Genomic DNA, 11,799 nt, shown 5'->3' with positions numbered 1-11,799 from the left:
AGTCATAAAACTCACTGTGCTGTTTTGTTTTTTCTTCCTCAGGATTTGTGCGTCTGGGTGGAAGACAAGGACTTTGCTCAGGACGAGTGGAAGTGCATTCTAGAAGAGGTTGGCTTCTAGTGTCTGATGTGAACTTCACATTCCCCACTGCCCAGGTCATCTGTGCAGAGCTGAGGTGTGGCAAGGCTGTGTCTGTTCTGGGGAACGTGTCCAGAAATGCCAGTGAACAGATGTGGGCTGAGGAGTTCCAGTGTGAGGGGCAGGAGCCTGAGCTCAGCTTGTGTCCCAGAGGGCCCTGTCCTGGAGGCAGCTGCCAGCACAGCAAGGCTGTTGAGGTTGTCTGTGAAGGTGAGACTCACAGCAGGAATTTCACCTCCCTGCAGTCTGCAGTTCTTCAAACTTCCTCTCCTCTCTTCTCCTCTCCCCTCTTCTATTGTCTTCTTCTCCTCTCCACTCCTCTCCTCTCCTCTTTTCTTCTTCCCCTCTCCTCTCCTTTTCTCCCCTCTCCCTCCCTCACCTCTGCTACTTCCCCCCACACTCAGCCTTGCAGTCTCCTTCTCCTATCTTGTCCCTGCATTTCCTATTCAGTCCTCCATCTGCTTTCAAAGAGACCTATTTTGCATTTAAAAGTTTTTATACATCTCAATTGTTTCTTGTGATGAAATGTCTTTCTAAAAATCTTTGTGTTTGAGTGTCTTTTGTGTAAAATATTTTCACTTTAGTTTTCAATCAGTAATTCTGTCTTCAATTGTGTCTAAAATCTTTTCAAAACTATTTTTAATTTTTACTGCTAAACAATTTATTGTCCATTGGATCCTATTTCTTTTATTTATTTTAACAATTTGGTGTTAAAGTGTTTTTTTCCATCTTTTAAACAATTTGTTCTTCCCATATCATTTCTTTTCCAAATTCATATTTAAAGTTCTTGTTATGATTTCTGTCTAGATGTCCCCATAAAGCCTCATACATTCCATTTTTTTTTTTTTTTTTTGGTACATAGATTTGAATTCATGACCTTATTCTTATTAGGCAGGTGCTGTGCCATTGATCTATATTACTGGCCTTCTCATGTCACCTTAGATAGGAAATTTACAGAGGAGGCTGAATTAGAGTGAGTGCTGCTGGGTGTAAGGGTAAGTGATCAGTGTTTAAACCTATTGAGTGGATTGGTTTAGCTTTGGCTAGGACTAAGGTTGTGAGTGCTACATGCCCACTAGCCCTCATTTAATATAAGGAACAGAAAGAGACTGCCTTCCCTTTCCTTGTTGCTTTTCTGCCTTTTGACCCATGAATTCTTTCCCCTCTCCCATGGGCCACCCTGCCTTAGAGACAGCTGACTGTGCAATAAAACTTCTAAAAACCATCACCCAAGCAAACTTTTCCTCTTTTGTTTTTGGTTTCAAGTATTTTGTCTCTGAAAACAAACTAAGACACTTCTTTCCTGCTAACGTCAACTTCTTTATTAAGGATGGTTTTGGGTTTTTTTGTATTTTTTTTATTTTGTTTAATTGGTATGTCATATAATATGCTATCTGTAGATAATGCCTGTTTTCTCATTGAGTACTAAAATTTTATATGAAATTTGAGTAAAAGTAGATATATTTCCTAACACTTGAAAAGATTTATCTTTGATTCTCCTATGCACGATGTAGAGAGTGTGCTATACAGGATGTAGAAAGTGTGCTGATTAATCAGATATTTAAACCCAAATAGAGCTGATCAGGAACAACTTGGGGTTATAGTTCTCAGTGCAATAAGTTGATCTCTGGTTTCTCTCTCTTCCTAAGAGCTGGGTTTCCAGGAATTTCTTTGTAGATATTGAATGATTCTGTTGTCTAGTACTGAAGACAATAACAAAGTATCTACTCTTCTTCTAGTGTGTTGGACCTTAGTTTTGGCCTGGTTGCTTCCACAGTTTCTATGTCAAGAAAGCATTATATGAGAAAACCTGCACTAAGATAAGACAGAGGATTTCAGATCCCAAATTTTATAAGTCAGTTCAATGTAGTCCCAAATTTTCTTTTGTCCTAAACACAAGGAATATCTTTAAGACATATTTCTGGAAGCCTAGATTTTGAGTTGTTAGCATGAGAACTAAACTATGGAGCTAATCTTCAAGAAAACTAATCTGTAAAGCATTGGTTTAAATGATCCCTCCTCTTTAAAATTTTATACTTTGATTTGTTACTGATATGTTAGAGATTGAACCCAGATTGTCGTGCATACTAGGCAAAGATCTGTCAGAGTAATCCTCCCAGCCACTATATGGTATTTTAACATACTCAGGCTCTATTTGGTACACAGACATCTAATAATTTTAGTTGTTTTACACTTTCAAAATTTTAGCTATAACTAGTAGGAGCACTGGTGCCTTGTGAGTTCTTCCATCCTTCGTAGGAAGACATCCATGGTTTTATTTTCTATCCCATAATCTGCTTAAATTGTAGTATGGACGGGCATTACTTAACCTCTCCTTTCATGTATAAAGAAGAAAATAACGGAGGGACACTGACATGCTTTTGTTTATCAAGTGCTCTGGCAAGAATAATATAGCCTAGCTCTGAACTAAGTTAAGTTTAGAAACAATTTCCCACCAGAAAATAAGAAATTCCAATCTTGAGTACTAACAACTGTGGATACAAAGGCAAACAGACAGTAAGTGTATTTGTGAAAGCAGTTACATTTTATTGTTTTTCATGAAATCTGGCGAGAGTCATTATCATTTAATATTTTTCCTTATTTGAGACTGCCCAATCTATTCAGAAACAGAAAAATTTTTGAAAATAATCCAGAACTAGAATTTGACATCTCAACCCATTAGTAAAATTTTGTTGTATGAACCATAGTCTCCATCATGATTCACTGATTTTAAACACTTAATAACTGCACCACCAAAAACAACTGTGACATGTCTAAGATGCTGGGCTGCTACCTGAGGATTATGATGAGCTCAGCTAAATTCCTGACTTCAATTCCTGTATTTTTATCTTCCTAATTCTCAGGTCTATGCCATTAAAATGGTTTATAGGAAATCAGTTGAGATGTAAACCAATTTAGTGTCAATAAGTCCTCAATCATTGAAATACATGATCTATTCAGGGTAGGGGTTATTGTGTCATTTCCAGCATACTTTTCCTCAAAATCTACACACAACTGTAGGAAAAGAAGCTTAAGTTTGGTAGGAATTTTAACAGTGGCAACTTGGAAATAGTGAATTATTTCCAGTTCAATTTTATTTCTTATTTTACAATCATACTAACACTTTCTGAATGTTTAATTTTGCAAGGATCCATACCATCCACTACCTTTGTGGAAAGATTCCTTGTGTGAAGGAGCAGGCTCTGTAGACTGAATATTCATTGTACACAGTTCCTGTGTGAATTTTTCGCACCAGACAAGAAAACCAGTGTGATTCCCTTTATGATTGCAAATTTTGACATTGTTTTCTGTCCTCAGAGATCACACAGATCCGCCTGGTGGATGGGCGTCATCGCTGTGAAGGAAGAGTGGAGATTCTTCTCCAGGGTTTCTGGGGCACCATATCTGAAGCAGGTTGGGACGAGAAGGCTGGTCAAGTGGTGTGCAGCCAGCTGGGCTGTGGAGAAGTACTCAGTGTTACACTGGGTTCTTACTTTGGGCCTGGAAAAGGGCGCAACGTGATGAGGATGGTGACCTGTACAGGAGAGGAGACCCATATGAACAAATGTTATTCCTTTGGCTGGGTAAAGTCCTTTCGCAACTACCAGGAAAATGCAGGAGTCATCTGTTCAGGTACAGTCAGTGAATTATGCACTACATGAGTGAATGTAAAGTTTCAGAAATATAGATGTCTATTCTCTGGAAATGCACCAACACTACAGGCCTGAGAAGTCCTTTCACAAACCATGATTACACAGAATAACTGATGTAGTAGGCTTCCCTTGTTCCCATAGTATTAAGTGTCATCTGTTTTCCTTTCCTCTTTCAATGATCTTTATGACAAGATAGCTAAGTCTAATGAAATCATTAAAATTAATCTTAGTAATTATATTTTTAAAATTTATTCCCAATAAACACGGACATTTATTTTAAATAAATGCATGACCTCTTTACAGCAGTTATGTCTGTTAAGTGTAAGACAAAAATGAGGCTATAAAAAATAAGAGTCTTCTTTACTTAGTTGAGTTGAGTGTTCTCATAGGTATAGTGTGAGACAGTGTTGTGGACCAGAGTTTCAGGTGCACAGGCACAAAGAGTAGTGCAACTTTCTAATGATCCAGAAATTCCTCATTAAAAAAAAAAGGGGGGGGGCTGGGGATTTAGCTCAGCGGCATAAGGGCCTGCCTTGCAAGCAGACAGTCTTGAGTTCGATCCCTGGTACCGATAAAAAAGAAGAATACAAAAAAAAAAAAAAAAAAAAAAAAAAAAAAAACTGTTTCTTTTACCAAGAGACTTAAATTTTGGTGAAAAATACATATATCCTGAGTCAAAATTTCTTCAACCTTTGCTAAAGAGGTTATTTATTCATTTGTCTTCTATCTATAAACATATACATTCTAACATAAGAGGGACACAGCCATACGTTGGTGGGTCAATGTGGAATGCAATGACACCTTAATGTGCAAACACTAACAATTAACATAGATTCTAGAGTTAATATAGACAAGTGATATATGATAAATTAACACTGAAAATTATTTGATAATAGGAACAATGGACAAATTTTTGCAGATAATGATCAAAGGCCATATTAGGTCTTGGTTTGTCAAAAGGAAATAACATAGTAAATATTTCTGCGAGCAGCACTGAGACTCCATAGGGCGTAATGGAGAATTTTATATGCACATTTCTGTGAATTCTACACATACAGTTTTCAGAAATGAGGAAGACTTGTAAGGGTGACTCAATATTGAGGTATGGAACAGATCAGAATGTTGGGAAAAATGATCTGTTTTAAATTTTATGAAAATACACAAAGACATTGCAGATGTCTATATAACAAACTTCCAGGAAGCAATAAATCTGGCAGTGACTTTCATTTTGCTTTAAGTGAGATTGAGTCATATAAATCAACAGACTTTTTCAGAGGAAATTTTTTTTTGTGCACTAAAGTCTTTTGTGAGAGATGCAAATGAGTTAGAAGAGTATGCTTGATTTTTCCCCAGTGATATAATTCCCCCACTTCAACAAATCATTTTTCCTTATGATTTATACTCCTGGCTATTGTCAGCATTTATAAATCTTAAAATCCACAGCATTGAAATTTTAAACACTTTTAAAGACGTTTGGGAACTGAGTGTACAACATGGATTTTGAATTTTAGCATTGTCTTTAAATGGCTTTTTCAAATCTGTGCAAAACTTAGTTATACCTTCTTTGAAGACTTCTCTCCTCTCTGTTTGTTACCCAGTCTTTGTCCTTCTGTAACAATTCTTGAACTTTTCTGGGTCTTACCTTCTCTTCAGCTTTCAAATATGACTGGATTTTGAGGTGAACACAGAGCAAGTTTGTTCTTTAAGAAACGTATTCAGATCTTTGTGGTACTTTGAGTGTTCTAGAACCACACTAGATGGAAACATTCCTAGCAATCAATGAACACCCTAATATGTCTCAAAGAGTATAGTATATTCTCAAAGTAGAGGACAAAAAAAACGTGTATACGGCAAGTAGTATTATCAGAGAAAATCACAATTATGAAGATGAGTAAGAGTTACAGCTAGAGGCACTGGAGAAAAGGCAATCTTGCTCAAAGATGAAGAGCAAGAACTGAGGTCTTGTTACATGATGAAAACCAATCTGCTTATTCTTACTGACTTGGAAAACAAAACATTAAAACTCACATACTTAGTGCAGCTAAAAGCGGACATTTGCTCTGACCAAAAGAGCCCCAAGTGAAAGCTGACATTTGAAGAATTGGAATCTCCAGGCTCAGGCCCAGGTACAGAAAGAGCGACATCCTGACACTATGGCCCCTAGAATGTTCCTGTGATTCAGTGTGGTGTGTCCCTTGCACATGAACAGTGGAAAATGGAGGTCAGTTTTGGAGGGGGTTACACCCAGGAGACTGCTATGTGATATACTCACACTAAACCCAAGCCTGAAGGAAGAGTCCTTACATTACCTGGAATGCAGAGCTGCTACTGTGACACATAAAATAGAGACACCAGAGATAGTCTGGATGTCAGTTCTGTTCACCCACTCAGTAACCTAAACATGTGCTTAGGCAATTTTGTCACTCTGTCATAAAAGAAGAACGAACGTTTTGAGGACCCCATATGTTATTTTAGCTTCTAACATATGGTGACCTTTCCCCTTACCTAGCAATAGACTGTTGCATGATGACATTTTTATATTGCAGAATAAAGATATGAAGAACTCTAGGAAAGGAAGATGACACTGAGAATATATTTTTGATAAACAAAAAAAAAAAAAAATGTCACAGGGCCTTATTTGCTTTAAATGTAGTCAGCCCCAATCCTTTTATCTTTCCATCTTTCAGCAAATCCAAGAGTGGGTATGGAAAGCCTTCCCCTGTCATGTGCTAAACAAACACCATGTACATGCAGTCCTCTCAATCTCAATACATCAAAGTTTTCAGACCCTAGAAGAGAGTCGTATCACTTTGGTCTAGGCCTGGAAGGCTTCTCTTTCTCGACTGAAGCAATGGACTATTTCAATCTCTTCCAATTTATGAGACAAGATATCTGAAAGGCTTGATGTGTTTTAAGATATAGAGCTTTTTGCTCCTTTTAACTTTTCTATGCTCCTTTAGTGTTTTTGTACGCTGTATTAAATGTATGCCCAGAGTCTGGCTGTAGTAATACATGCCTGAACTCCCAGAACTCAGGAGGCTGCGGCAGGAGGGTTGCTGCAAGTTGAAGGCCAGCGTTGGCTCCAAAGTGATTTCAGGGCCATCCTGAATTGCTTGGAAAAACTTACCTCAAAAACACAAAAGTAACTAAAAAATAAATATAAAAGTACACTGTTTTAGCAAAATTACTTTTTTATCTTTTACTCCTTGTGAATAAATACATATGTGGACATCATCTCTGACAGGTCAGTCAGACTGGTTAAATCTAAGTATGATGAGCTGGACAAGAGGCAGAAATTTCTTCTGCTTTCACTTTCACAATGTCTATTTTACATTTTGAATCTCACTAACTCCTTCAGTATTTTTTTTTTTTTATAGGAGGGAGACAGTGTGAGGTTCACATATGTAAGTCCAAACTATTTCCCCAAGGCAATGAGCAGAAATTGCATCCATTTACCTACAAGAGCCTCACGATTATCCTTATTTTTAGTTGAGTAACTTTTCATTGTATAAAATACTATAATTTCTTAACCATTCTGCAGTTGATGGGAAAGTTACCCCTTTTTTTCTGGTTTCTTGTGACACAGAGCATTGTTTTCTCTTTGACTTTCGATCTATGAATTTTCATTAGTTACTGTCTTTCGTGTATACCACATTTGATGGATTTTATTACTTGATCTACTCTGTCTGTGTTTCTTTTTATTGCTGAACTGAGGCCATCTTTGTGAAAAGTTATGGCCAATATGCACTGGTTCATTTCTACCATGATTTTTTCCCTACTATTGGCTCTACTTTTCAGTTCCAATCAATTGTCTGTCTTGCTGCTATTACTGGTGCCATGGTCACTTTTATTTCTCTCTGTAGAATGTCCTTCAGTATTCTTTGTAGGTTTGGTCTTGGTAGTCATGAATTCCTTCAGTTGTCGTCTTGTAATTATCTTATTTCCCCATTAACTTAGTAAGGTAGTGTTTCAGGGTACATCAATCTGGGTTGGAAGTTGTTTTCTTTCAGGATTTGAAATACTTCATTCCAAGCTTCTCTTCACTTGATGGTTTAGTGTGAAGTCTGTCATGATTCTGGTGGTGTTTTCTTTGTAAGTGATCTGTTTATTTTTCTCTAACAACCTTTAATTGTTCTTGGGCTGAATTTCTGAGATCTTGATTAATTTCTGGGTGTAAATTTATTTTACACCCAGAAATTAATGGCTGTTATGGCTGATTGTATTTCTATATACCTCACATTGGTATGTCAGGTCCTTTCTCGGTGCTTTAGATGTTCTCAGCTATTACTTCTGTAAATAGCACTTTATGTCATTTGTGTTGACTCCTGCTTTTTTGATGACACCTATCAGTCTTAAGGTACTTTTACTTGCATTGTCTTGCAGCCATTGTATTCTTATTTCCTGATCCCTTTTTATTTTTAAGATATATTTCCTTTCATGATTAGCTGCCACCATCCTGTCTTCAAGATCTAAAAATCTATCTTGAGTTTTGTTCAAATGGTTTTGCCAGATTTCAATGGAGTTTTAAATTTCCTGGATATCTCTTCGAGTTTGTTTCATGAATTCTGAATCTTGTCAATATTGTTCATTCAAGGTTTCACTCATACTCCTTTGCTCTTCTTTTTATAAATCTGTTTCTTCTTTAAATCAGCTCAGCGACCCTTTTTCATGTTTGACATTTCTTCTTTTACTTGAGATATTATTCCTGATCTGATTTCTTTTACAGCCTCATAAGGTAGTTTCTTTACCACAGTTGCCATCATCCCAGAAATTTCAGGTATGAAACTTATACTTTATGCCATGCGTGTGAGTCCTGAACTTATTCTGTTTGGGCTGCAGGTCAGAGATTGTCTTTTGCTCCTTCATCTTGACAGTTTGCTGGATTCCTCCAGATGAGTATGTTGTGGGTCCCAGGCACTTCCCACATTGCTAACCAGGCCACAGTGTAGGGGGATGGGTCAAGCACCTGTGTTTCTTCTAACCCATGTTCCCCAGAAGGCAGCGGGGTGTGGGGCAGGTTTCTCCAGACATTCACAGCTTCACCAACGCATAGCTGGCTGGTTTTCCCTGTCAATGCTGGCTACTCATGGAAGACTCCCGATGGTGGCTAGCATGCACATGGGGTCCAGGCTGGCTGCTCTGTGTTAGCCACCCCCAGTATTATTTTTCAGATAACATATTTTTTTCATGTGATACAATTCATTTAACATTTATAGTTTTAACTACTGTAAATTTACAAAGTGGAAAGAAATATTAATTGGGAATCAGATTTTATTAATTTTGAAACTAATTAAATTTACTAATTATATACAAATATACATATACTAAATCTTAAATGCTAACTCCTTATGGGTATATATAGGTGTGTGGATAATTCACACAAACACAAATGAATTTGAGTCCACATTCATATCTTGCTTATTACAATCTGTTGTCACATAAGAGCATAGTTTTTTTTAATATTCCATGCACATCCTATCCCCTTACATAAGCTTTGTATTTTGTAAATTTTCTTGTAATGTTCATGCTCACATTCTTCCTTGTGAATCTTAAAATTTCATCAAGACTGAAAAATTTGTACTTATTTGAAAATTGAATTTTTGTGCACAACATATATGTCTTCAAATTTTAAAATTACCTGTTCATTGATAGAGCAAGGTGTTTTCAAATTTCAAAAAATATTGTACCTTTTTAAACGTATTTCTTATATCTTTCCTATTACATTCATAACTCCAGTATGCTAGTCCTTATTTCTGCCAAATGCCTCTCTCTTTAAGGAGACAGCTTTCATGTTAGGCACTATTGCAAGATGCTGAGCTCATTTCACTGTCCTTGGTCACAGGTTTTGTGATTCAACATGGATGGGGTCAATAAAATCCCTTCCCAGAATTCACCATCAAAGATTTTTGCTCTGACTGGGAGTGAGTAGCATGATCAATATTGTACCTGGTTATATCCACTGTATTGATGGCTGATATTCATGACACACTCCAGATCTCATTCCATTTAATCACTCAAATATATATTGAATTATTTTAAATATATATTGAATCAAATATATATTAAATCTTTTTGGAAACTCTGCATTCTGACTTCCCACGCAAGGTACATTTTCCAGAGTCCATTCTTGTCACAGTCTTCCTTGAAATGGTCTTAATAAGGAAACCATTTAGAGATCCAGACTTCACTTAAAAACATCAAGATCAAAAAGAAACAACAGCATGTGAAAGTAGAGTATATGAAGTCATCACTTTAAGAAACAAATCAATTCTTTCACTGTTTGTCCCATTTTGGTGTAATACTTGGTAACAAAGATTTACTACTCACATTTTTCTCTTAAAAAAGACAATCCATGCTAAACATTTCACAACAAATCCTACACACAGGCTCATAGCAGTTGTCTAATGCCTCTCCTTGGTTCTGCATCCCAGAGTTGAAACTGGTTCCAGTGATCTTCACTAAGAATCTCCTGGTTTCCTGTATTCTATTTATTAGTAATAAATCAATTCTTCAAATTAAAAACAAAGGAAAACCCAAAATAAGCATGTAAACATACTCCAATGTCTTAATCACTTCTGAAGCACCATCTAAATTTTCTGTCTTCTTTAATGGCAAGAATGATGTAAAAACTCCAAGTAATTTTAGTTTCAATAACCTCGTTTGTGCTGTAGTCTACTTACTGGACCTTACCCTTATCACTAAATGGGAACTAAATACAAATTGTGAGGTTTAAATGAATATAGACATTTTTCATTCATCAGTAAATGTTAATATAGAAAATTTATTATCAGTAGAACTGAAATTTCAAGGGAAAAATAGTGAAGGGGGGCAATGAAGCTCTTGTGGTTGATACATTGTGTCAATTTGAGAAGTTTAAAAGTTTAACTAATAGATTCAGCAGGGATCCAGGGACTTTACTAACCCCATTCTATGCAAGAGGAGGACACAAAGATTTTGAGAGTGCCCTAGGAGGCAAGTGGTGGACTGCATACACTATAAGAGGGGCAAAGAGGCTTGTTCCATCCCCATTTTTCTCTGGCTGCTTTTACTGGCTGCACCTTGAAGTGTTTCTCCTGGCTATGCCACCCTGCCTTAGTGCCAACTGATTATGGACTGAAACCTCTACTGTGAGCTAAATATACCTTTCCTTCCTCCATTTTGTGTGTCAAGTATTTTGTCCCAGCAATGAGAAAAAAGTAACCAAAGCAGGGACAATAAAGATTCATAAAATCCTAACCAATTTAATGACTCAGGATGATCCTGTCTACTAGAGGGAGGGGTTTGTAAGTGGCCAATGAATGTTGTCAATGTGAAAGCCTGAAATTCAGTTCCTAGGAGCACAAATACAGAAAAGTGTGAAAGTGATAAACAAAGTCTACTTCTTAATGGTGTTCATATTCACTGGATACTGAATTTATAAAAGGATGTATAAAAGACAAGAGATAGAAAACCCTCACTTTAAAAATGGAATAATAAGTTATTACAAAATTGTCATTCTAAACTTAGCCTACAAATTCCCTTGGAATTTGTCTTTAAATGCATGCTACTTGAGGTCCCATTCTGACAACAATTGTTGAAAATTCACCCCAAACACCAACTCTGAAAAAAAGTCATCTTTCATTGCTGTGACTATTACTTTCAAACTTCAAAACAAAATACTTACATGGTGTGTGTGTGTGTGTGTGTGTGTGTGTGTGTGTGTGTGTGTGTATTTTTCTTCCCTTAGAATTTGTGCGCCTGGTTGAAGGACAGGGACTCTGCTCAGGACGAGTGGAGGTGAATCTTGGAGGAAGTTGGACTCCAGTGTCTGCTGTGAACTTCACATTCCCTAGTGCCCAAGTCATTTGTGCAGAGCTGGGTTGTGGTAAAGCTGTGTCTATCGTGGGAGGTGGGCCCTTCAGAGACTACACTGGACGAGTATGGACAGAAGAGTTCCAATGCGAGGGGCAAGAACCTGGGCTTTGGTTCTGCCCCAGAGCACCCTGTCCTGGAGGCAGCTGCCAAGACA

At 37.1% G+C, this 11,799-nt stretch overlaps 1 protein-coding gene across 1 annotated transcript in view; it reads left to right on the top strand.

Moving 5' to 3' along the window:
- The window catches only part of LOC100734065 (antigen WC1.1-like), a 122,470-nt gene that overhangs the window by 97,272 nt on the left and 13,399 nt on the right, over positions 1 to 11,799 (top strand). The window contains exon 10 of the mRNA XM_063238130.1: positions 43 to 348. Coding sequence (XP_063094200.1) covers positions 43 to 348 — 306 coding nt within the window. The remainder of the gene's footprint in view (positions 1 to 42; positions 349 to 11,799) is intronic.

The sequence above is a fragment of the Cavia porcellus genome, unplaced genomic scaffold, assembly GCF_034190915.1.
Source record: "Cavia porcellus strain 051 isolate PalLab524CR breed Dunkin Hartley unplaced genomic scaffold, mCavPor4.1 scaffold_27, whole genome shotgun sequence".
In the NCBI taxonomy this organism is placed as follows: Eukaryota; Metazoa; Chordata; class Mammalia; order Rodentia; family Caviidae; genus Cavia; species Cavia porcellus.
This window is presented reverse-complemented; position numbering and strand designations above follow the sequence as displayed.